Source organism: Crotalus tigris, unplaced genomic scaffold, assembly GCF_016545835.1.
Source record: "Crotalus tigris isolate CLP2741 ecotype Arizona unplaced genomic scaffold, ASM1654583v1 scf7180000024302.2721777, whole genome shotgun sequence".
NCBI classification, from domain to species: domain Eukaryota; kingdom Metazoa; phylum Chordata; class Lepidosauria; order Squamata; family Viperidae; genus Crotalus; species Crotalus tigris.
The window spans coordinates 2,301,332-2,329,196 of record NW_024100474.1 but is presented as its reverse complement, the minus strand read 5'-3'; the positions used below and the strand labels follow the sequence as shown (position 1 = coordinate 2,329,196).

At 38.6% G+C, this 27,865-nt stretch overlaps 1 protein-coding gene across 1 annotated transcript in view; it reads left to right on the top strand.

The window, feature by feature from the left end:
• Positions 1–14,256: 14,256 nt before the first annotated feature.
• The window catches only part of TTL (tubulin tyrosine ligase), a 28,908-nt gene continuing 15,299 nt past the window's right edge, over positions 14,257–27,865 (top strand). The window contains exons 1-2 of the mRNA XM_039324533.1: positions 14,257–15,530; positions 24,484–24,562. Of these exons, the coding sequence (XP_039180467.1) occupies positions 15,374–15,530; positions 24,484–24,562 (236 nt within the window). The 5' untranslated portion in view covers positions 14,257–15,373. The remainder of the gene's footprint in view (positions 15,531–24,483; positions 24,563–27,865) is intronic.

Sequence of the window (27,865 nt, the reverse complement as noted above, 5' to 3'; positions counted from 1 at the left end):
GATTATAAGAGAGTAAGAAGGTATACAATGGGCATACACATTGAAAGAAATATGGCTAGAGCCATGAGTACACTATGCAAACAGCCAGGCGTATTCCTGATGGTGTGCCAGCTTATTCTCTTGTAATCCCTAATGCTCCACTCTACCAGAGAGAGAAAAAAAAACAGAGGGACAGGACAGAGGGCAATATATAGTGGCAATCATGTGACTGAGGGACGCTGCAAATGTTACAGATGCGGGCATTGGTTGTGAAGTTATTTTTTCAGCATCATAATTTTGAACGATTGCTGAATGAAAGAGTTGCTAAGTGAGGACTATCTGTATTTAGAGGGACTAGACCAGCGGTTCTCAACCTATGGGTCGCGACCCCATTTGGGGTCGAACGACCATTTTACGGGGATCGCCAAACAACGCAATCCGCCATTTTTCCCCCTCAGGGGGTGCCACCGCGCATGCGCACTGCGCATGGGGGCACTGCTGCACATGCACACCGTGCATGGGGCACCGCCGCACAGGCGCGCCGCGCATGGGGCGGTGCCGCACATGCGCGCCGTGTGTGGGGCGGCGCACATGTGCGGCGCGCATGTGCGGCACGTCCGTGTGACCGGGGGTCGCCGTATAAAAAGGTTGGGAACCGCTGGACTAGACTATTTACTGCTATTATAATAAAGTTCCAAGCTCACAGAGGTGAAAGTGGGCTGAGCCACAGTCCTGTTTTACCAAGTCCCAACTCCTCTTTGTCCGAATTTAAACTTTCCTTGGCCCCATGCCAACAAAGACTCTTCCTCCATTGGCTGCAAATTGCAGCTGTATTTGATTCTTCTGAATCAGCGAATGGATGTTGCAATCCCTGAAGGAGGGGAAAATCAGAAAAATGTTCACAGTTTTAATACTAAACAGTTCATGGCAAAATGTTTTAGAATTACTTGTAGTCCTCAATTTACAACAGTTAGTGGCCATTCAAAGTTACACAGCCCTGGAAAATATGACTTATGACTGTTTTTCAAAGTTACGACCTTTGCAGCATCTTCATGATTATGTGATCAAAATTCAGATGCTTGGCAGCTGGTTCATATTTATGACCGTTGCAGTGTCCCCAGGGTCAAGTGATCACCTTTTGCGATCACCTTCTCATAAGTAAAGTCAATGGGGAAGCCAGATTCACTTAACAACTGGATTGCTAACTTATAAACTTCAGTGAAGTTGGTAGTTAATTGTTTTGGTTAATTGTTTTGGCACACAGCAGTTCAGCTGCACATCTTTCATCTAAGCAATTCTTTGCAATTATGCCAGCAAATTTCACTAGTGCTTCCCCTCCAGCAATAACTTGAATAGCAATGGCAATGACTTCCTCTTTGGTCTAAATAAAAAGTAGTTACAAAAAAAAACAGGAGTGAATGAACTTTATCTAACTCTCCATTAATACATTTCTACTGAAGAACAGGTCTATGGCCTGAAGCTAGTTTATGATATACTCCAACAGTATACTCTGATCATGTGGCCAGGATACTGCATTTTCTGATATTAAAAACAAACAGTGACTTCTTACATCTAGAAAATAGGATACACCAACAAGAAGAATAGGCTGAACTACTCTTCATATGAATTCTTCATATAAGAGGCAACAGACGAAATCACATAATTACTACACAAAAATTCAGCCGGAAAAGTCCATTACATAGGGTTCTTGATGTAGGGAAAATAGGAAAAGGGAGCATATATATGCTGTCTCTTTTTATATAAAAAAGTAAGATATAGGCAAATGAGTGGCCTGCCATTGTAAAGGCAATGTCAGAATGAGTTGAGATGGTAATGAATGCTAACAAGAAAAAGTTTCTTCAGATGTCTTCAAAATAAAAGTGTTAGTATTTCAGTTACTCAAATGAAGACATCAAAATGATTATAGATAAATTAGAAAAAAATTGATTTATTCAGTTCCTATTCTGGCTCAGTGTTCCATATGAAGTTTGAAAAACAGAATTACAAGGTAGAACTGAAGCTTGAGATTGACAGAAAATATGATGAGCATAAAGCTAAGGCAACATGAATAATGGTCTCACCTCTCCCCCACCACTTGGAAAATAAATCAACCATGTTAAATATAGATAAACCCTAAATTATTAAAAATAATAACAACTAAGGTTGTATCTGTGTTTCTTATAGTGGTCCGCAGTGTTTCTTAGAATATCTCAGAGGTCCACAAAATCAAAATTATTTGCCAGATTGTGAAGATATTTGCAAATATTTAAAATATTATTTTAAAAATAAATAAAATAAAATATGAGTCATTATAAGTTTTATTTGTTAAAAGAATACACCATTTTTCATGAAAAATGTGTTAAGTCAATATCTAATGGGTTTTATTTAGCCATTTTTACATGATTTAATAAGTGGGTTTTCTACAAATGCATCAATTCTATTATAGTAAATATCAATAAATGTAATCCATAAAAACAAATGCTCTTTTCGACCCTTTGTAATTTTAAAAATTGGGGAGGGGCCCAGAGATCAAAATGTTTAAGAAATCCTGGGATAAATAAAGCTCAACTGGGACAGAAATACACACAATGCTTTTGGCAGACCACAGGATGGTGCTGGTATATCACATTTAGTGATCATGGGGAAAAAAACAGTCCACAAGAAATTAATAAAGTGTAAGTAAATATTGAACTCAATTTGATATTACACAGAATACCTTATTTGAATAGAAAAATAGGAATAAGAGAGAATGAAGTTTTTAACACATCTTTTGAAAAAAGAACTAAAAAATTTAACCTACACTCTTGGCTAGATTTTATTTCTGAAATAACCTGATTCCTGACATTGTATCACCTGCTTCTTTTTCCGTGGATCTTCTACCAGCTTCCTGGGACAATTCCAACTATTTCTCAGAGTTGTTGGGGAGCTGCTACACCCATCACTTTATTTCATGTCCTTGAACTTTTGCTTTCTTTTCCGAAAGGATCTCAGATCTCTATCTCTGGCAAGGAGGAAGGATTTGAGGGAATATAATTCTTTATGAAAGTCATAAGAGTCTGGCAGAGTAATAGATTTTATTAAAATGTATAAGCTTTTATGAGGTACAGCTCATTTCATAAGCTGTATTAGGGGATCCTGAAGCAAACAACTGCTCACAAAAACTTATGTTTTGAATAAAACTTTTCTACAGAATTTGTTGATTTTGGCTACCCTGGGATAATATGGCTCTCCTTCTATGATTATTTCATTTGCATTGATGCTAAAGAGAGAAAATATTGATTCTGATATAGTATGAGGGATTGCCAACAGGTTTGTGATAATAGAGCTCAGAGATTGCCTATTTGCTACAGTTGTTCTATTTGGGGGATGGGGGAATAGTTGAGTACTATAAACACCAAATATCTTAATCCTAACAACACAGCTGACAAGTACATTATTATATTGTGAATAGAAAAACTAAACAAGCAAGACTTAATGGCAGGCTAGCTTACAAATATGTTTCAAAGCATTTGCCAATCAAAATTTGGTTTCAAGTTGGATGCCACAAGATTTACTTAATCAGCTCTAAATCGATATTTCTCAATCTTGGCAGCTTTAAGATATGGGGGGGGGGACTTTAACTCCCAAAGCAAAGCTGGCTGGGAATTTGGGGAGTTGAGGTCCATCCAATCTTAAAGTTGCCAAGGCTAAGAAAGACTGCTCTACATTCTTCAACATGATCATTAATGATTTGGGAGAAATGGTGACAATTCTTGTCATCCGTACTGATGATCCAAGCACTCCCCTCTCCAACAGTTGCCATAATCACCAGATATAAATTGGCTTAATTTGATAACATTCTGGATGCTGCTCAAGTATTCTCCATTGAGTCCATTTAGTTGAAGCAAAAGGGCTTTGGCTGTTATGGCAAGTTTTCTTTGGAGAACTTCAAACTGAATCAATACACTGGGGTCAGCTATTGGAGAGACTGCCAGGACATTTGCATTTTGAAGCACAGATTCTGTCAATATTTTGATCTGTTCTGTTTGATATGGAATCTCCTTCTCAATACTTTGTCCAGCACGTAACAGAATTGACAACTTAGCAGCTTCTTGTATTCGAAGAGAATTTTCAGATAATGTTGCCAAAGTGCTCTGAAAGCAAAGCCGGTATTTCATTTTAGTTCGTAACTCTTTGAAGGCCAATACATCTCTTCCTATAAACTGATCTACAATGTTTAATAATGCTTGGATGGTAACAGACCACAGAATGCAACTTGCATCAAAACTGTCCAGTTTAGTGAAATCAGGATGAGATTTACTAATATCTTGGGCTTTTTCAAGCAGGTGTTTTGTTCTGGCTTATACACAAGTGAACTTAGTTTGAACTTGCAGGAAAATTTCCTGAAGGCTGGAACACTCAGGGACCAATTTTCTGCTATCTGAATGGATCACTTTGCCAATTAACTGAACCAGTGTCTCTAAAATCTTCATGACCTCATCTAAACTGTGGATTTCATCATGAGAATTATATGGAGGCATAAAGCCAATTAACTGCTTTGCCAGCCTGTACCAAGAACTTACAACAAAGTCAGACTGTGCTTTGTCTCATCAATCTTCTCAAAAAGCAAGAGAGCTGTTTGCATCAGTCGCTCTGAATTGAGAACAGGGTTTGCCTCTACTTTTCTAGCTAATCCAATAAAATGAGGGATTAACCCCACTATTTCTTTGTAATGTAATAGTTTATCAGACATAGGTGACTCAACAATCCTTAATGCTTCTTTAGCTGCATCAATACAACAGTTAGCAAGGTCCAGCAAATCAGCACAAATGCCATTCAGGTGTATGGCATCATGTATTCCTATTGCTGTTGTCCGCTCACTAATCAGTGGGTGTAAATCAACTCTTCTGACTGCATCTTTCTGGTATATAATATTTCTTCTGGGAAATTCCAGAGAAGGACAATAGGCTGGTTTAAATTTGTCCAAAGACCTGACTAGCAATTCTGCATTATTTGAGCTATTTTCTTTTACAAAACTTTGTGTATTAAATTCTATAGGATCCTGTGAAGCAAGGACATTTGGAAAATCTCTGGAAATATTGAAATCATGGACACCATTCCAAAGAGGACTAAGAATATCTGGCTGATTACATTCATCTAGCCCCTTTCAGACATTACAAGCAAACTCTATCAATTCCTTTGTCCTCTTTGAATATTCTTCTTTAGCTTGCACACCAGTCATTCTTGCCATACACCAATTTATGCTAACTTCAGTCTGTATTATGGCATTTTTCAGTTTTTTGATTAAAACCAAAAGTCCATTCCGGAAAATGGGATCTCTGACTTTGGCTACAAATCTACTAATAAACTCAACTATCTGTGTTGCTTGTCTGCACAATCTAGACGTGTGCCAAAAAAAATGTTCAAAGTGCTGCATATCTAAAGCTTTTTCACTTGCCTCTTTGTGTCTCATCATCTCTTGAACAGATGCATCAAGGAATTCATGCAAATCAAGTATTTTGTCCAAAATCATCAAACTTTCTGTTGTGCTTGACCATATTTGAGACAAGAAGTTTAATTTTTTAGATACATCACCATTTCCTGGAAAAAGGCTCAGCTCACTCAGGAGATCAGGTACTGTGGTAAGAAGTCTATTAAATTGGTCTATACACTGTTCAATGTCTTCAACAATTTCCCTTTTAGTGCATGTAACAAGAATCAAATTGGCTGCTTTAAGCATCTGCGTGGAATGGCTGAAGAATGTGGTAACCAAAGGTTTCAATTTTCTTAGGAGGCCTTTCTTTCCGACATGAGAACATGGCTCCACAGTAGCTTTTATCAGTCTCTTCATGGGGCCTTTAATATCAACCAAATTGTCTAAAATCTGATAGATAACAGCAGAACGCATTACTTGATTAAGATGTTCCAATTTGGTTTTCATGGCAAAATATTCCTCTTTTATATTTTCCTTTGGAAAGCCATTAAATGTGTTTATATCCACATCAATCACTTTTCTGAATTTCAGTAAAGGATGACAAAGTTGAATTAGCTCTTGCTTTAGAGTTGCTCTTGATGAATCAGCAAACAGCATGTAATAGAAAATTAGAACTTGTACGAGTACATTTAATTTATCTTCATGTAGATCAATTGGTTGTGCGCTAGACATAAGGCCTAGAAATTGATGTAAATGCTGGGAAAAAAGGCCATAGCTTTCATGCAGTTTTTTTGTTCTTCTTATGTTGCTCTTCAACAGGGATATCAAATTTTTTACACTACTTTTTGCTAAGTCAAAAATATAATTTTTTGACAGGTTCATCTGCTGCTCATGGGGATACTGAAGGTGACTGACTTTTGCTGTGAATAACATAGGGATGCTGTTTTTAAGAGTCTGCAGAGTTTGAGCTAATTTTTTCCGCTGCAAAGATTCTTTAAGATCCCAAAGGAGTCTTTCTGTCAGACTGGTGAGTAACAGAAGAGCCTCTGAAAAGGGGCGAAAAGCACTTAGCACCGCTGATACATCTTCAGAAGAATCCAGCATCAGCAGGCAATCAAATAGCCAACGAGCAGTTTGGATGATCCACGTGATGGTGAAATCATCTTGTACCCAGAGAATCTTGTAAATTAAAATTTTAAATATAACAGTAATGTCAGCAATTGTTAGGAGAAGTCTCATTTTACAGCAGTCAAGATCAATGCAAGAGTGTCATTTGGGGCCTTTTTCCCCTGCTAAGTTAAAATGCCATCAACCTATCTTTGATTTGCTGCCCCCATTGTCAATTTCTATCCTGCATCTAATTGTAAGGACACAATACATGTCAGGCAAAGTGACTGGCTGATTCTACCATTCATCATACCAGCACCAAGTGGAAACAATATCTGCCTTTCATAGTCAATAATCAAATGGGATTGAGGCAAATCTAACTGTATGATTGTACAGTTTCACTAGGCATCTTCCTGGCTCCACTTCTTCGTCCATCCTATTCTGATAGCTGAATAAACATGATAAAAATCACATGAGTTATGAAGGAAGCTGGTCATTTTTATTTATGATTTCTTTCCTCTTCCTTTTCATCTATTATAGAATTATAAAATCTTACTTCCCAATACCTCCATGCTCTGTTGAAGAGGCATCTGGGGGGGAAGAGAGTGCCCTATTTATTATGTTATTTCACCTTGTAAAAGGAAAATAGAATTAAAAGGAATATAAGCAGCCTAGTGATAGTGTACAATTCTGATAAACCATAATTTGAATTTACATGCTGCCAATTGCTTTCATCTTTTTGTAGAAAATATGTAAACATGCTATTATACAATAAATCATTAGGAACATACAAGTAGGACTACTTTCTCTGTATATATTATATAGTCCACATGCTACACTATCGGTAGTACTATCAATCCCACTAAACAGACCAGACTAAGAAATCAAGTCCATAAGAAGTCTAAAACTACTTTTAATAAAATCAGCTATAAAAACCAGAAACTTGCATGTCTGGTTCTGCTGTATCTCTTACTCCTTTTTACGCTTCTGTAAATTAGGGAAGTGTTTGTGCCACTTCCAAATATAATCTCCATTGTGGACTTAAAGTATGTTTCATTCCCTCCTTGCCCTGGCAACTGATCTTGCATATTCTATCAAGGTCACCTTCCTTACTCTCTATAATTGCTATTACTATTAATTTTTTTAAAAAATGGCTGCATTGCCATATCAGTAAAAAGAATTGTTGCATGAAAATAATTATTGCTATAATTGGGAAACATTTAGAATGACCTCATAATTCTTTTTCTACTCCATAATTCTTCTCTCACTTCTCATGTTGAGATAACAAAATGAGGTCCCTGAGATAATCCTATTTTGTTCTGACCGATATCAGTTGATAGCCAAGCATTTTCTGTTCATGTTTTTTAGCAGAAGCTGTGTATAAGTACCGGCAGAACACTGCTGTATCATTTTTAAATTGCTACAGATCTAGCCATCCTTAAAGGCATATAGACAGTTGAACCTTTGGCAGCCTATATGTATCTAGATTTTGCCATTTGCAGAAACTTAAATACCCATTGTGGGACATAAGACTATAAGCAGTTTAGCAGAAATCAGCAATGCTCTATTTTTCATTTCTATCAAAAACCTCAAAAACAACTAGACAGAAGGCAAGGAAGATCTTACTTTAGCAACAAGCTTTCATAAATACTCTGCATATACTTGGCTAGCTGCTATGCCAAACATGCAAAACTATGCTTTCATAGATAGAAATAAATTTAGTGTACTTTTATGCTTCCCACAAGTATCCTTTTTGCAGAAACAGCCAATTCTTCTACAGAACTGCAAGCATCGGGTTGAATGAGAAGCTGCTGAACAGCAAGAAAGATGTTTTTCCCTGATACCAGGAGGGTTTAAGTTGCTGGTACCATCTCCTTCTCAAGGACCTCATCACCAGATTCTTCAGCCAGTCTAGAATGGGACAAAAGATGTGGTACTTAGCTCAATTAATGGGCAGTGGTACTGTGAACAAAACCAGTCTTTGAGGTCACGGACATATCCACACGCAGCATTGTCCTGCAGTTTTTTTTTTAGTTGCAAAGCGACATTTCCTTCCTATAATATATAAATTACTTGAGGTTACACCTTGAGCCCAAAATTCACAATTAAATAGCTTCTATTTTAAAATAAATATTACCTTCTAGCAATACAGCCGGGTTCTTCAGTAGCTTTTGCTAATTCTTCTGCAGTTGTCTCTAAATTGGCAAAAGCTTCATGGGTAATTTCTCTCTGCTCAATTGCTATTATTAAATTGTAAAGTTCAGCAATCATGGGCAAAATAATTCTATGCGTGGATTTCGTATAAACAATAGCACTGATGTCATTCAAGGAAAAGCATTCTACTGCTTCTGTTTTGGAAATAAAAGACACAATTATCTGAGCTATATTTATTAAGTAAATATATTTAAATATTATGATACATGAATTATAAAATTTGAAGGATATTTCTGAGGCAAGGTCTTATAAAAAACCATAATAGAAGCAAGTCTGCATTTTTTTTGTATCAGATCTCCACGGTTATCTCAATTTTAGCCAGCTCTCATTTTTAAACATCTTAATTCTTTGTCTGATGCTACTGGCATTTCTGTCAACAGTGGTGGATGTTGAGGGTGGAAGGTTGAAGAGACATTTTCATAAGGACTGTTAAATTGAAGCTGTCCAAAAAACTATTGAAAAACCATTCAAAACAAATCAAATTGGCAATAGCAGGAGTGTTAAAAAGTCCATATTCCTGTTCATCAAATACTCTCAAAACACTTCTAAAAAAAAAAAGAATTGTTTTTGCACTACAGACAAGTGTAGATAGCATAGTTTTGGCTACATAAGCAATATCATTCACATAAGAACCGCATGAATAGAAAGAATATACAGTGCTATTTACTGTACTCTAGCTAACAAAGGTTATATCAATAAAATTGTAAACATTTTTGAAATTAAAGAGCTGAAAAATATATATCTTCAACAGCATGCCTTCTGACATGCTTTGCAAAAAAAGTGCTTTTATTGTTACTTATCACACAAGTGTTAGCAATTACTTCTTAGGATCATCTCAAATATTCTCCATTTGCCAGACATTTTAAAATCTAAATATACATATCTAATTATACATGTCCTATGGGGAAAACTTAATGTGTACTTTAGTTATTTATGCACTTTATCTACCACCTCAGTGCAAATGGAGTGCAGGTAATTTCCAGAAATTAAAACAGACTTTCCATCAAATAAACTCCTCCCATTTCCAGGCCTAAACTCTTCTCCCTCCTAATATCAGGCTTTCCCCAAGGTTCCTTCCCAGATGATACATCTAGAAGTTTCCCCACATTTGTAGACCTACCATGTCCCCTTCTAATATTATTTTTTCATCTTGGAAGTAGGTCTGCCTACTAGGGAGATACCCAACTCAGACCAATGTAGCGGCAATCCTGCATGGGGATCAATCTTGCCGAATCCAGTAGGGATGTTTTCTGAATAGATACAGGCATTTGAGTGAGCATATGTTACACTGCCAGTGAAAAAGGCCTTTTTTAGATAAACCAAGCATTACTTTAAAAATATTTTATCTCCAGTTACATACATATCCTACCAGTTCTCTGCTTTACCTGTCTTTGCCATCTTCTCCCCATATGCTATTCCTTGGAGCATAAAAAATAATCCAGTCTAATTAAAAAGCCCAGCCTGCAAAGAAAATGACATAAAACACTTGAAATAAGGGAGAAAAAGGACGAAAAGGAATTGCAGTGTAAGAAAAGAAGACAAAAAGAGATTCTAAAGTTAGCTTTCTTCTTAACCCAAAGAGCAGTAAATTCAAATTATGAACCATCAGAGTAGAAGTCAGAACATAGCCCAAAGCTCAGTGCTTGAACATAGACGATGCAAATAGAAAGCCCAACTTCAGTCCCTGATATTTCTAGATCAGTTTTCTAAAGTTCAGCAACAAGTGATATAAAGAATTCTCTGTCTGACACCTGGAGAGGTCTTGCCAGTTAGAGGTGACAAAACTGGACTAGATACATGCAATACCAAGCAGCTTCCTCTGAATGGATAAATTACATTTTCTTGATCTATGAGGACAATTAACATTTCAAATTAATCTGAAAATCAAAAGACTCACAGGCTGCTGAATCATTAATTCACTTTGCATTTCTCTTTTCAGCATGAAAAATAAAAATGACAACCCAGTTTTCCTTTTCAAGGAACTATTCAGATAGATACCAGCTTATGGGAGATGCCTGCAACAGAGATAAAGAGCAAGATAACTTCCTTTGTTATTTAAGGTGGGTTCTTGTAGGTTTTGAGGATGTATTCTCAACTCAATGCAACTCGAGAGCTCAGCTTTTATAAATAATTAAACAAGCTTATTTACTAGTAATAGAAGCCCCTTAGAAAATGAGATGTGGTAACTTTCCAAAGCCCAAATCATCAGTCAGTACAATTATGGTACAAATAATCCTATGTTTACTATTAAAATCCACCTCCACTCTCACCCCCCCCCAAAGGAATACAAAAAAGCAATAAGCTTTGAATTACACAGAAATGGTCTGGTGTGCAAATTGCTCCATATTGTATCTGAAATTCAGTAGGACAAGTTCTGCATCCATGCCTGAACAACAGGCAAGCTCTAAGCTTTTGAATTTAGAAACTAACAGGGGACAAAAGAAATCAAAAGTACACGCTTTCATGTATGCAGACATCATATAAGGGTGGAAAACTCATCTGTTCTTTGTATACCATGGTCTGAAGAGCTCAACGTTTTCTACGTCTGAAGAATTTTTTTATGAGTACAAGTCCCTTATTAGGGAGTTTGAGTTCCATACATTCATTTCTATGTTTGATACTCATTATTAAATGAGTAAATTATTTAATTGTATAACATAACATGAATATGTAACACTAATTTTACTTACCGCAGAAGAGATGCATGCTTTGTTTGGCCTTCCTTCCTTCCTTCCTTCCTTCCTTCCTTCCTTCCTTCCTTCCTTCCTTCCTTCCTCTTTTGCATATAACAGACATCTTTAATTTTTAAAAACCGAGAAAAAAGCTCCTAGGTCAGATCAAATACTTTGGTCAAATTCTTTCTATGTTGAAATCAATTCAAGAGACAATTGTTTTAAATTATGAGAAGACTAAAAATAATTTAAATAACATAAATGAGCAACTCTCCAACTTAAACTTACAAGCAAAAAACGTTCAGAAAATGACCATAAAGAATGAACTAGCAACTGAGAAACCAGAAGAAAAAATAGTGGAAATAGACATAAAGATAAAAGATTCAAAAGAAGAAACCAACAGACAGGCACAGATAAATAAAAATTTGGAAGGCCCAGATATAGCACTGGAAATGGGAAAGACATTTTACTTTTCAAGACTACAAATCATATTTCAGGACAAGGAAGAATAATTGATAGAATGGATGACAGAGCTGTTAGGAAAAATGCTGAAAACTGGGGAACAAGAAACTAAAAGAGAAACTGAAGAAGAAAATGGAGGCTGTTTAACAAATATGAATGGATTAAGTGTTTTTACAAAAATACTTTAATTAAATTGTCTTTTTTATTCCAAATAATATATATAAAAGCAGAGGAAGAAATATTTGGTGACTTAAATGTACTGATTTACAAAGTTATTTGGCAAAGGAAGAAAGCTAGAGTAAGACTGAAGAAAATAGATGTCCTGACTAATGAGATGAGGTATTATACCATCTAATGTTTGAATATGATTAAAAGAATAGATAATTGTTAGAAATAAAAGGACCATTATGAATTAGATTAGAAGGATGTGATTTGTAACTAGGATAACATAATTTTCTGTAAGATGGGAAATATGAAAGTACTAAGAGGTCGGTATAAGGCAGGGGTGGCAAACCTATGGCACAGGTGACAGAGGCGGCACTCAGAGCCCACTCTGTGGGCACGTGTGCCATTGCCCCAGTCCTAGGCCTTCAGCTGGGTTTTATAAAACCTTTTCACTTTAGGTGTCCACTGCTGTGTGCAAAAAAAAAAAAAAAAAGGTTCAATCAATCAGTCAATTTCAACTTCTCGTGGGAAAAAAATCTTGCAAAGTTGGAATTGATTGATTTGAACTTTTTAGACCCACTCAGTCTGCCGTTACCACCGCAGCCACGCTCAGCCAATGGGCCACACCCAGCCAATGGGCCACACCCACCCGGCACACGACGATACATAAGTGGGGTTTGGGTTGCAATTTGGGCACTCGGTCTCTAAAAGGTTCGCCATCACTGGTATAAGAGAAGCTTTTAGTTAGCCAAACATAATTAATTATGAGAAAAATGATAATTGATAAAGTTATTTTGAATATTGATGGGAAATTAAAATTGAAAAATAGAGAAAAAAACAGGATACAGATTGAATAAGGGAACTCTGATTGCAAATACATTTGAGATATGTTTTTTTGCTAGAGAAGATATTATAAACTGATATTAATACTATGTATAATATTAGAAACATGTGATGAAGATGTTTATATTTAATTGTTTAGGTATTAATAGCAGTAAGAATTATACTTGCATAGTGTGGAAAAATGATTATTATTGGAAGAAGAGAGCATCAGGGAAATACTGGATGGTGTAATATTGGACATTTTGAGTGAAAGTTAATATATACCACTGATGATAAAGGAACCCAGACACCGAGTTGTTTATTGAGTACTTATGATTGTAAAACTTGAAATTAATAAAATATTTACAAAAAAACCACAAATACTTTGGTCAAATACTTTTTAAGGCATATATTCCTATAGCAACCATCAAGAAAGCCCAGAAGCAGGGCAGGAGAATAGCTCCATCACCACTATTAGCCTGAAATTGTTACTTTGAGATACACTGCCTTTGATCCTGGAGGCACACCACAGAACCAACTTTTTCAGCAGGCAGTCTCTTTGTCCTAGAGCAGGGGTAACCTTGGCTCTTTTATGACTCATGGACTTCAACTCCCAGAATTCCTGAGCCAGCATGGCTCAGCGTGGAAACCTCTCAATTTCTCCTCAACGTGGCTGGCTCAGGAATTCTGGGAGTTGAAGTCCACCAGTCATAAAAGAGCCAAGGTTACCTAGCCGTCCTAGAGTGTTTATGAGGTTGTTCAAAGTCAATATCCACTTGACATACAAGCAATCAAAATCAATTTGACCCCAATTTGACCCCAAAAGGTAGAGACAATGTTAGAACGTCAATGGAGAAGGTGGGATAGATTTTTTAAAATTTGGCCTTATTCCTTTTCTAATCTATTTTTTTTAAAGAATTAAATTAGCTGGATTAAAGGTTATCAGTGGCTCAACATATCCATTTTTTGTTCCTGAAAAAAGTTGAAAATCACCTGGTTATTTTTGTCAGCTTGAAACGAATTAAAATGGTACATTTTCTGGGGACAAAAAGACACACACGACACAGGCTCCCCCTAAAATACCCATGGCCAGCAATGCTTTGGAGCCAAGCTAGCCTTCTACTTGTCTAACACCCTTTAAAACCGTCCTAGCAGCTGATGCTCATCTGCCCATTAACAATAAACAAGCATGAAGGCACATGCCCATAAAGACTTTGGCAGATGAGCTTTACTGGTTGCCTCACGTCCTTTCCCTCCTTGAGGAAAGACGGGGGGGTGTGCCTCCAGTTACGTCAATCATAAAATGGAGGGGAGCGGGGATCCAGTTCCCACAGGCCACACCCATTACTGTAAGGCAGTTTCTCAGTCACAGCAACTTTAATATGAGTGGACTTCAACTCCCAGAATTCCTTGCTGGCTGGGGAATTCTAGGAGTTGGTCCATACGTCTTAAAGTTACCGAGGTTGAGAAACATTGCTTTAACCGAATAAGAGGCAGGAGGGGCCTCCTTGTGCCTATTCTCTGCACTCCACACGTACCAAACATCTCCGCTTCGCTCCCTACCAATTCTGATCGAAACACAGCAATGCTGTGTCAGACGGGTCTTTATTTTTATTTTTTTTTACGATCACCCGAAAGAATCTGTAATCTGGGCTAGATTGCGGCAAGATTTCTTCCGGCTGCGTGTGAGGGGCCGGGCAGAAAAAACGGAACCTCCTTTTCTATTCATTGGATGAAGACTAGACCAAGTATTTTTGTTTAACCAGCCTAACGCAGGCCTTCGCGGTTCCTTCCACCCTGAAACTGGACAGGCTCCGAATTAACTGCACGGGAAGCCTCTGGGGAAGTAAGAGGGCGGCGCGACTCAATTACTCTTTTTACGTCGTTGAGGCAACCGCCGAGGCTCGGCCCCTTGCTGGATCCGCCTCTTTCGGCGCTGGGGAGGAGTCCTCATGGCCATGGGCGAGCCTCCGGGTCCAAAGGCACAAGGCAGCTCGACAGATGGGCGGCTACCCGCCTGCAGCAAACGGGGCCGACGGTTTGGGCTTGTCAGCGTCCGCCGGATGATGGGCAAGCTGGAGAGATTCCACGGGAGCTGCTCCGCACCAGCCGCAGCTTTGGGATTCTGAGCCGCCGCATCGTCAGCTTGTAGGCAGCGCTGCAGGAAGTGCTTTTGAGAGTTCAGGCGAGGAGCGGCTGGCGGAGAGTTCAAGCGGCTTTCCTTCTGGCGCGGCTTACGAGGGGGGGGAGGGTGTGAATCGGGCCGAGCGACCCTTTCTTCAGCCCGGGACGCAGCTGCCGCCTCACCCGGAGCAGACGGCAGCCCGGGGCGCGTCGCCAACCCCAGCTGCAAAGGAGCGCCTCCTTCTGCGATGCCGGTTTTAATTTCTCTTGAAGGCAGCCGAGAGACGTCGGCTTGCGTGAACGGGTGGGATTGATGCCCTTTTAATTAGGGTTTTCCAGCTCGATCTTCCAAGTGACCGGCGGCTTTTATATACACACACACATATATATGTAAGACTGGCGCTACAGTTAAAAGATGTACACGTTTGTGGTGCGAGATGAAAATAGCAGCATCTATGCTGAAGTCTCTAAAATTCTCCTCTCCACTGGACAATGGAAGAGGCTCAAAAGAGATAATCCCAGATTCAACCTCATGTTGGGCGAGAGAAACAGGCTGCCTTTTGGGAGACTGGGTAAGCAAGCCGCACGCGTGAACTTGGGCACACCCGGCTGGGTCGGGGGGACGCAAAGCATGAGGCGACCTTTCTGTGGAGCTCGTCGGGAAGAAGGGGGTCCCTGGCTTTTTCGAAGCCCCGGCACCTGATCGGCCTCCAAGACCCACCGATCTGCGTGCGGCGGCCGAAGTTTGGAAGTGCTGGCGAGAGTGGTGCGGTAGGAAACGCCTGCCAAATCGGGGTCTGCAGATGTTAGCAATGGGGTGTTGTCTGCTGCAACACGGGAGTGATTTTATCCTTAGCAAGCCAATGAGATTAGCTGGATGCCAGGTTGTGAAAAGGCTGGATGTGTATCTGTTGGGATTAGAAAATATTGCAAGCAAATACAGGTAGTGAGATGGGGTTTTTCATGTTCTTGTTTAAACCGGGGTAGAATCATCCGATAAGTTAGCATTGTTATTGAAATCTTTATTTTGCAACAATTTATTTACTCTCCTGGAAAACAGATATCTAAAATCAAAATAAAATTACAGTAATATAATTTTTACAGCTTTCACAACAATTGCTGTTGTATTTAAGTTGATATGTCAGTGATTTTTTTTTCCAATTTGAATGCAACTTCTCTGCACTCCACTAGCCATGATTGGGATTCTCATGTGTATTTAACATTTGCTGACTCCTTTGGCCATTGGGAAAAAAAGCCCTTTTTTTTTGCTTTTGCAATAATATTTTAGATTGCTCAGCAATAACAAACTATTCAGCATGGTTGTGCCAGATATCAGGTATCAAGTTCTCTGCTTTTTTCTTCAAGTTGGTTTGAACTGGATGCAGGGTATATTTAAATAGCCTACAGACTGGGTTTTCTATGAAGAGTGAATTTTAAAGACTGGATATATTTGTTGAAATGATTCATAATAAAAGTAGAAAGAAAAGTCTCTAAGCATTACTAATTTCCATAACCCATTGAGAATATTATAGTATACATAGACCCAGTGTTTTTAGTACAGTATGTTTACTCAGAGTGCAGTCCCCATGCACTTGGGAACAAGCTCCAGGAATCTCAAATGGGATTTAGCTTTGAGTAGATGCAACCCTCTGTTGGGTTGTGACTGAGGCCAGGATTATGAATATAATGGATTTTTACAATGATTTTTATTCAAGTGAATTGTGGAATGTTTTTTCCACCCTGGGGTAATCTTTGAGAAATACTAACAATTATTCAGTCAAAAAAGCAATATTTATAAATAAGCAGCAGACTTATTTAACTTGGCATCCTTCGCTCCAACTCCCTGAATTCTCAGTCACTATGACATAAAACTTTTAACTTAATTGTTCAAAGTTATTGCAGTGAAAGAAAATGGATTCTACAATTTTTCTCTTACTATAATTTAAAAGAAGCTTATTTTCTTCAAGTGGAGTATTTTAAAATTCAGTTCATGAACTCTGCATTACTCTTTCAAAAGCAAAGAAGAATAGCTTCCTTTTATATAGTGACTTCTTATATTATTGTGATGTTAGATAGCCACAACAAACATTCCAGTTGCTGTTAAATCCATGCAGCTTTCACTGGCATCAGAAGGAGACAACTGTCCAGGCCTCTGGATGGCCTTGGTTGGACTCATAAGTTGAGTAGGATTGAGCCTGGTTAGAACTTAAGTGGGTACCTCTAGAGCAGGCATGTCAAAGTGCCAGCCGGTGGGCTGGTTGCATCATGCTGAAACCGCACCCACCCCATTGCCAGCAATGGGGGAAAAGTCATGAAACGTGCGATGTCACAGTATGTCCCGTGACATCACGTGACATCGCGAGTTTGACATGCCTGCTCTAGAGAATTCTAGGGCTATGGAGTAGACTGAAGTCACCAAAACCATCCTCCATCCCCCAAGACAGTGGCAAACTACTACTATTATACTCCTGCCAAGAAGATGACTTGGTTATTCCACATAGGCACAAGGAATTGAGCTCAACTTGAAAGGCTTTATTTCTATATATGTATAGTTAATCTGTAGGTCCCATTGGATTTAGTCTTCTTACATAATTGAAGATAAGTCAATTGATGTAGCTTCTAAGCATTGTAAATAAAGAATGATATTTTATATAAAAATTAAAATAGATTATCCAAGAATAAGGGCAATTACTAAAAGAGGGCTGGGCTCTCCACTGATTTTTTTTTTTAAAGTTGGACAGTTCTCTGTTAAGAGATGCTTTAATTTGGATTCTTGCATGGAGTAGCAGATTGGACCTGAGGATCTAACTGGCTTCTTTTAATTCTACAGTGGTGTGACTTGCTGAATGTGGGAAATGACCTGGAATGAATAGAACAGTAGGACCAAGTCCTATGAGTATGTTTAGCTAAGAATATTACCCCTGAAGGTAATAGCATAGCCATCTTCAATTAAACACTAGAACAAATCTGTCCTTTTTGATTCTCGAAACTTCCACAAGTTTGTGTGTGAATTGTCTACAACTCCATTCTTGCTCACTGATAATTATGTAGCCTCAAAACATTTCAAGATCACAAGTTTGAGAAAGCATGCTCCAGAGGGTAAACTCTGAACCAATAGACCAGTGGTTCTCAACCTGTGGGTCGGAACCCCATTTGGGGTCGAATGACCATTTCACGGGGGTCGCCAAACAACGCAGCCCGCCATTTTTTTCCCCTTTTCCTTAGCTGTGCTACTCCCTTTTATTCTATTGGCTTTTGAAAGCCAATAGAATGGACTCTCTTGAATAGACTCTAATTCTATTGGCTTTCAAAAGCCAATAGGAATTGTCCAGGCTGTCTCTGCCCTGCTGAGCCCACCAAAAGTCCCATTCTGCAAACGGTGCTGCACCAGTTGAGTAGTCCTCGACTTAAGACCGGTTGAGTAGTCCTCGACTTACGACCGGTTGCGGGTCGCAGCATTAAAAAGGTTGAGAACCGCTGCAATAGACTAATATTTTAAAAAGGATTTTTTAGAAAATATTTAACGAAAAGTAAAAAAGTGTAAAAGTGCTTTGTGCACTTAAACCATATCCTAACACTAATCTATTTTAGCCTATAATAATAAGAGGTGGGAGAGCTCATGTTTTTGAAGCTGCAGGGAAAAAAAACAGAGGAGAAAGCAAGCCATCCTAGAAAATGCAAAATACTGCAAAAAACAATATAAAAGTAATGAATCACACCCAAAATCCTGCTTTAAAGCAACAGAGACTATTGTGGTACCTTAAGATCTCTAGAACTGCTTTTCACTCTTAGTTCCTGAAAAATGATTCATTACATTTGAGTTAGAAAGATGTAATTGATTTACGTGCAAGTTACAGATTTCTATTCAATACAAACCAGAAGTGTCAAACTGCCAGCCCGCAGGCCGGTTTCGTCATACCGAAGCTGCACCCACCCCATTGCCAGCAATGCAAAAAGAGTCGCGATACGTCACAACACGTCATATGACATGGCAAGTTTGACACCCGTGATATAGACTATACCTCTTGCTTTCCAAATACTATTCTTTTGGATATTTAGAGTGGTTTAACACTAATAGTTCTCTGGCATCCTTGGATTCTTGACAAAAAATAGCTCTCCTTTGAGTTTTCTAGTAAAATAAAAAATGTGTATTTAGAATAGATGTATGGCCATAACATTGCAGCCATGATTTTTATACAGAACCTTATCCTGGTTAAGCAAACCAAACAAGACCCTATGATCCATTTATTAAAAGAAGAGGCAGAATCATTGAAACTGCCTTGAGGTATTGTGCTCATATGAGATTTCTGCATTGCTCTGTTCTCTTGGTTGCACCTCCTTCCACAGAAGCATCTACTCTCTGATTTACACCTGCTGCAAATCTTTGCCATGATTTCAAAAAGAATAGACGTTACTTTTGCTTCTATTTTTGAATTTGAAATGAAATAAACGTGTAATTGGACTCTTGCCACCCTAAAAGTCAGCCCCACTGTCTCCCCTGGCCAGTATATTGCCTGGAAGTAAGTGAAATTATAGTCCAATACATCTGGAAGACATCAGTTTGGAATCAGCCGCTAAGTGATAATAGCAGTTGCTTAATTTAAAATAGGATGAGTGCTCCAGCAAATGCCAGGCTATATAATGTCATAAACATTCTGACTGTATAACAGGTTATGTGTTTGTTTGTGCTGAAGGCCATTTTCAATGTTGGAAGTGTATGAATAAGCAAAGTAACATGCTACAGCAAAAAGTTTAAAGAAAAATATGCATATTTAAGAAGTATTCACTATGCATGAGTAAATTTAGCTGCAGCTACCAAGTAGTAAGTCACCTTTCAGCAGAAGGCGAAATCCTGTGGAACATCTTATACTACAAATTATTTGTGATAGTGTAAATGTTGGCATGGTTCCTTTGTCAGACATCTGATGTCTTTCAGTTTCCCATGGCTGAAACTGGAACTACTATAATTTCTGGGCCAAGAAATTACTCTGGCAATATTTTTTCCCCCGATAGGTATTTATACACTGTTAATGATACCAAGGCTGGGGATGGATGGATTTTAGGAAATTGTTTGATTGCTCTTTTAAATGCAACAGTCCTGTTAGCAAAGAATTAGTTAGGCTGAGCTATCCTGTATCTGTTTCTTCCTCAAATTCTGCCTCTATGTTAAAAACAAAACTTGAGGATAAAGGGCTCAGAATCCCTCGCTAGCGGAGAAATACTGATACTAAAGAAACTATTATATAGGCAGTGACTTCTAGTTCAGGTTGTATTTGCTACTTTTGACCTAGGTTTCCCTTGATTTGAGAGGAAAATGATTTGATTACTCTTGCTTAAGGGGTAACAAGAGAATGGCATAGGCATAATATTTTCATTATTAAGACTTTTACATAATACGTATAATGTTCTGGGTTTGAAGCATAAATATATGAATATAGCACCATTCATGCCTTTTTTCCTGGGATGACATCACAGCTCTGGAGGGCTGAGGATAGCTCGTCATCCTGACAAATGGATGCTTTGAGGAGTTATCAACTCCTGTGTAAGCAGCTTTGTGCACTGCCCAGCCATAAAATTGATACTTTACAACCACCTAAACCAATATGCTGCTCCACGTGGTTTAGAGTTACAGTTCCCCAAATTCCTAGCCAGCACAGCTAAGTCTAACAAGTGGTTAGGCCACAAGCTTTCGTGAGGCCAGGCTGGCTGCAAATGTTCCAACATACCTGGAGATTGCCAGGTTGGAAAAGCTGCCCGTGTTGGTTTTGACAGATAAGGAAAAGATACTGGGTTTTTGCTATCCTTTATAAAACTTGAAGAAAAATCTTAATAAACTGAAAAAAGCATGGAAAAGTAATGAAATTATTAAAAGCAAATCTTGCCAGAAGAACTGAAACTAAAGCAATTAGAACCGAGGATTGAATAACATGAGTCAGCAGTGAGAGAGGTCTTTTTAAAAGACTAATGATTTGCATTAGCAGAAGCTTTTGGTTCATCAGCACCATAAACAGGGAGAAAGTGACAAAATTGTATTATGAGGTCATGATACAAACCTTGTGACTTATATACTTGTCTCCAGTGTTAAGACACAGGTATGAAAGGATAGAGATTGTGTCCTGACATCACTGCATGGATGTCATCTTTTTTATATACTGTAATTGTGGTTATCTGCGGATGTTTCTGTTCATGTCCAGCTTTCAAGAATGGTACTGGATTTAGTAGTGTTTGAATAAGGGCTCATCTGGTGATGCAATTGGTCCACATTAGGATACTTTGGGGCTTTCCACACATTATTCATTCATGCCCAGTTTCACACAAAGAATATTAGTGCTGCATGGTATCTTTATGTAATGAAGATGAGAGACATTTATAGGAGGGAAGGGAAGATTGGGTTGCAGAATAAGTAAGACTGGTCTTTTAAAAAGAAAGCAGTGTCTATAGTATTGCAAAAATGAAATTACAGCCTCTAGAACAGGGGTTCCGTGCCAGGGGTGCGAGACGATATTCCAGGAGGTACGAAAACTTGGGTTTTCAAAATTATAGTGTATATGCATAATTCGTTGCCATTATTTTGAACTTTTGTAAGAGGTGCGAGAATATATCAGAAGCGTTCTAGCGATGCGAGGTATAGAAAAGGTTGGGAGCTCTAGAAAGTGAGAACTTGAAAGACAATAACCCTGAAGAAAAATAACAATCTTTAGGGATTTTTGGAATGACAAGCAAAGTAGACTGCAATGATTTATTTCCTTTAATTTAAGAAAAAGATCAATAGATGGTGGCTTTTCCTGCCTTAATTGACAAATCAAAGTCTCTGCATCTAAAATTTCAGTTCATCAGAACTGATTAAGAAAATAGAATAAAAGCTTTCTGGCAAGAATATGAAGTATTCTTTTGAAGAGCATGAAGCTCCAATCAGTGTCAATTGTGGTCTTAGACTTTCTGCATATTCACATTTTTTAGAAAAAGAACAAAAACAAGAAAAAATAGAAAACATTCTGCATATGTAGTTTTTACATATTATATTGAATCTTATTTTTTTATTTATTACTGTTGTCAATTTTGAGGGTTTTGAGGCTTTAAATTTATCCCCTCAATATGCTTCTGATTCTGAAAACTGTAGGTTGTTTAGATTCTTTTACATATTATCTGGGAACCGTAATGTTCTGATTCAGTAGTTATAGTTACTACAAAGTAATAGACAATATGGAGGAGGGAATAAAGGGGAGCAATGTACAGAAATCTTGTCCTACTGCATTCGTTTTTCTAAAAGAAAATATCTGTTCAAAATTTTTAATGTTTCCTATTTGTCTGGAAACCCCCCCCCCCAAAAAAAGATATTGAGGTAGGAATACACAAGTTTCTCTCCCCCTCTCTCTAATTATATTTTTTTTTACTCTCAATTTTAACTTTTTAGCAAGATTATACCATCTATATATAGCTGGGCAGGTTCCTCTGAAAATCTGTAGCCCTCAAATTTTATTTGTTCATTAACCATTTTTTTGTTTATGCTGGGTTACTAGTCTAATGCCTCTATTATATCTAGTGCAGTAAAATCCTTTCACTAATCAAAAATGTTAGGATAACTACTGAGCTTACTGGATTATATTTTTCCATTTTGTTTAAGCACCAACTCTTTTATTCTCTCAATAGCCATTGTTTCCATTCCAGGAAAAGTTTTTTGCTTACTGGTCCTCTAGTTAGTACAGGGTCCCCAACCCCCAGTCCATGGACCAGTGCCAGGCCGCGGCATGACAGGAAAGCCCCATCCAGAGGATGCAGGCAGCACACAAAACCACACCCCCTCCACGTAACCAGTCCCTGGTGCCCAAAAGGTTGGGGACCTCTGCTGTAGTATTTTTGGGGTAGGGGGAATGGAATCCATCTTCACTTCTCTTTATTAACTGTGGCAATACTTGCTAAGTACATTTGACAAAGGAGTCTAAACATTAGAATATTTCCCTAATTTTGTCAAATTCTTCAAGCAGCCCTACCAAAACAAGGGCGAGCAAGCCTGAATCCAGTTAAACCTAGATCTTATTCCAAACTTGTCATGTAACACAGAAGTCCCCAACATTTTGAGCACCAGGAACCGGTTCCGTGGAGAGAGGTTTTTCCGTGAACAGGAGGGGACATGGTTTCATGTACTGCCTGCATCCCGCGGATGGGGCTTTGCTTGTTTGCGTGGATTGGTTTCTGGCATGCCGCAACCTAGTGCTGGTCCGCGGACCGGGGGTTGGGGACCCCTGATGTAACATGCTCAGAGCAACTTCTTTTCAAGAGCTCATCTAGTTGCTGGTTAGGTATTGTGAGTGCTTTGCAGGAATTTCTGATCAAAAATTAATCCAAAATTGGTCAAAAGATTCCCCCCCCCCCAGAAAGATTTGCTGATCAATGAGGCAATTCAGACTTTTCCATAAAAATATGAACTCCCTTCATATTAAAGCAAAGATAGTAAGATGCCTAGGTTCAGTGTGATTTTGTTGCTTGCAAATGATTTCCAGCATCAATTAGTGCAGTCTTGGAATCTGCCTTATAAAAAATCATTCTGTTTGTCCTCTTCATCCTTTGTCCTGCTGATCATCTCAATATCTGCTGACAGATCCCTCCATATTTCATGGTGCTAGGAACTGAATCTGTGATGTTGCTGCATGCAAAGCAGTTTGTCTTCTACAGAAGTGTAGAAAAATATAAGATATCTAATTTCTTCTAGGAAGTCTTCACATTATTTTTGTTGATCTGGAACTAGATGGAGATAGCAATATTCTTTCATTATTTAGATAGTGTTATTTCAGACATGTCAAACACAAGGCTCAGGTGGCCGGATGCGGCCCGCAAAGTGGTTTCATGTGGCCTGCGAAGCCATCCTGGAAACTGAGGGAATGGCACTCTCTGCCTTGGCCCTGGCCCAGGCCAGCTGTACAATTTTGTGGTGGCCATCTATGCTGAAACACATTCAGTCTTAGCTCCATAAGTACCCCCCCCCCCGGCATGGCCTGAGAGGAACAGTGAGGCTCCTCCAGTGGACCATGCCTTGGCACCTGCCCTGGTCCAACCCCCTTCTAACAGAGACCCTCAGATCTGTCCCACTCCTGCCCAGGCCCTCACAAGCACCCTTGACACAAACGATGTAGAGCTGGCCACACCCACCCAGTAAGCCACACCCACTCCATCCACGCCCACCCAGTAGGCTGAACTCACCCTGGCCACACCCAACCAGCCCCCTGAGGGCAACCGCAATGCTGATGCGGCCCTCAATGAAATTGAGTTTGACACCCTTGTGTTATTTATTAGCCCATGCATAATTATGGTGAGAGTTCTTAATCATCTTCCAAAAATATGTATGTAAATCAAATATATGCAAGATATACAAGTTGCTGATGTTAAAAATGTTGCGGTAAACAACTTTTTTATTTTTAAGAAAGTGGAGATTAATAATGGTATTATCTATATAAATACTTCTTTATTTGTTTAAAAAAACATTTCCAGAATGCAAACAGCATGGATATTAATATTCCCTTTTCATAGGTCATGAACCCGGACTTACACAGTTGGTGAACTACTACAGAGGGGCTGATAAACTTTGTCGAAAAGCTTCTTTAGTGAGGTAAGATATTTTTACTTGCTTCTTTATATGTAATAGTGGGATCCATACTGCCTTTTGTCAATCTCCTGCAGTTGTTCCTGCATCTAAACACTTGTTCAGCTTGTTACTGGTTAATCACTGCAACTGTTTTAGATGTGGAAAAGAGCAAATGCTTATAAAAAAAGAAAAAGAAAAAATGTGAATACAAATGAGCAGCCAAAGATGATGTTTCTTATCTGTAAAAATAAAAGAGGTTGTGAGTCTTAGTGCATGACCATTCAGCGTAAATGTAGATAAAATTAATTGAGTATTTTGTTCTCCATCTTAATAAAAGGATTGTGGACATTGGATTTCTGGAGGGCAGCTCATTTGTGCTTGCTGTTGGGCTGCTTTGTTACTGTGTATGTAGTTAGCTTTATTTAGATGTCTGGTTGCCTTTTGGGGAGCAAATCCCTTGGAATTCTCCTCTAGGTTACCTTCTCAGTGCTGCCATTGACAGTCAATTGATTTCAAATACAGGAAATTTCCTGCTGCCTTGTGACTTCAAACTGGCATTGCCTCATTTTCAGATATGGATGCTCAATAATTACTTTCAGGTCATAGATCTTGGGAACTGGAATGAGTTTTGAATGTAATTGATGACCTTCTGTTCATTTTCCTTAATAGCAGCAAAGCAAATACTTTTCTTGAATGTAGAGCTTTCTTTCAACTTTTAAGGCTATGAAATGCCAAGTATTTTTTTTTAAATCAATAAGTAATATGACTAGAGTTATTACTTTATAATTCTTTCAGAATTGTGCTATTGGGCTAAAAATTGCATGACAGTCCACTCTCAGTGAAAAGGAGTGCTAGAGGGCATGTTTTAATGGACAGTACACATTTGGATTATATGTGACCTTTATGCTCTGTTGATTTACATTTACTAATAAGCCTTAAGGATATGAAATCCATTAAGTGCTGGCTGGCATTTCTAATCTCTAACCTTTCTTGAAACATAAAATAAAATGTTTGTGGGCTTTGCCAAATGTTTTATTGTGTTTTAGGATTCATTTAAAAATCTTGCAAAATGAGTAGCAGGTTCGCCCTTTGGTTATAAGAAATTTTAACTGGCACAACAATATCTTCTTCTTTAAACTGTTGGTAAATTTGATTCCAAACCAGTCTTCCCCAGCCAATCATTTGTAGAATATTTGTTATTCTCCAAGTAAATGTGTCTGATCCATTAATCCAGGGGTCCTCAACCTTGAATTCTGGGAGTTAAAATCCACAAGTCTTAAAGTTGCCAAGGTTGAGGTTGTTGTTGTTAATTGCGAAGTTGTGTCCGACCCATCGCGACCCCATGGACAACGTTCCTCCAGGTCTTCCTGTCCTCTACCATCTTCTGGAGTCCATTTAAATTCACACTTACTGCTTCAGTGACTCCATCCAGCCATCTCATTCTCTGTCGTCCCCTTCTTCTATTGCCCTCAATCTCTCCCAGCATTAGGCCCTTCTCCAGTGAGTCCTTCCTTCTCATTAGGTGGCCAAAGTATTTGAGTTTCAACTTCAGAATCTGGCCTTCTAAAGAGCAGTCGGGTTGATCTCTTCTAGGACTGACCGGTTTGAACGCCTTGCAGTCCAAGGGACTCGCAGGAGTCTTCTCCAGCACCATAGTTCAAAGGCCTCAATTTTTTTGCGCTCAGCCTTTCTTATGGTCCAACTTTCACAGCCATACATTGCAACTGGGAAAACCATGGCCTGGGCTATACGCACTTTTGTTGGCAGGGTGATGTATCTGCTTTTTAGAATGCTGCCTAGATTTGCCATAGCTTTCCTCCCCAGGAGCAAGCGTCTTTTAATTTCTTGGCTGCAGTCCCCATCTGAGGTGATCTTGGAGCCCAGAAAAATAAAATCTGTCACTACCTCAATTTCTTCCCCATCTATTTGCCAGGAATTGAGAGGGCCAGATGCCATGATTTTGGTTTTCTTAATGTTGAGTTTCAAGCCAACTTTTGCACTCTCTTTCTTCACCCGTATCAAGAGGCTCTTTAGTTGCTTTTCACTTTCTGCCATTAGAGTGGTATCATCTGCATATCTTAGGTTGTTGATATTTCTCCCGGCAATCTTAATTCCAACTTTTGATTCATCTAGCCCTGCCTTTCTCATGATGTGCTCTGCATATAAGTTAAATAGGCAGGGCAACAGTATACAGCCTTGCCGGACTCCTTTTCCAATTTTGAACCAATCAGTGGTTCCATGTTCGGTTCTCACTGTTGCTTCTTGACCCGCATATAGGTTTCTCAAGAGACAAATGAGATGGTCTGGTACTCCTATCTCTTTAAGAACTTGCCACAATTTGTTGTGATCCACACAATCAAAGGCTTTAGCATAGTCAATGAAGCAGAAGTAGATGTTTTCTGGAACTCCCTAGCTTTCTCCATGATCCAGCGTATGTTGGCAATTTGATCTCTAGTTCCTCTGCCTCTTCGAAATCCTGCCTGTACTTCTGGTAGTTCTCGATTGAGGACCCCTGCATTAATCCATTTAAAACATTCTTAAATTCTTATTCAGCTTTATGCCATTATTTTATTTTAAATTACTAGTTAGCTTTTTTTCTATTTTGAGTTGAAGTTTTACTCACTACCTATTCACCAGGTAGTTTTTCAAATTGTTGTTTGAAAGACATCTTTTAACTGTAAAATAATTGTAAATCCAAAGGTGATTAGAAAACAAGGTGGTTGAATCCAGTGTCCTTAAAGACTCTGTCTCTGTTAAGACCTTGATGGTTTTCTGTCTCCTGGTGCTAAGACCTGCAGGATGACTATTAACCTGCAGTTTCCTCATGAGGAACAGCCATCTGGAGAAGAATCTCTCATCCTCTCCTTTATTCAGAAGGATTCTGTTAAACTGAAATTGCTGCGAGGCAATTGGTCACTGCTATGACATCATCTCTGCTGTTTCAGAGACAGCTATTTCACCATTTACTTCATCCAAAACTTGATTTGATAATGCCTGGGATTTTAAAAGTTACAACATATTTAGAGAGTGCAAGTTGGGTGGGGAAGTCTATCCTAGAATTGTCAAGCCATTTGATTGAAGATAGCAGCTGATTGTGAGCAAGATCATTTTACAAAAAATACTTTAAAATGAGCTTGTCAGGTTTGGAAGATAAAACTTGTGCTGGTGGTTGTAAGTATAATTTTAATTTTAAGGAGCTTTCTTTCATTTTCTTATAATATGGAAAAAATGTACAGAAAGAGATGCTTTTTCTCTTTTGCTTATAATACCAGATCTGAACAATTCTAATAGGTTTGAATGGTGGCAGGTGTAGAGGTAGATAAAAGG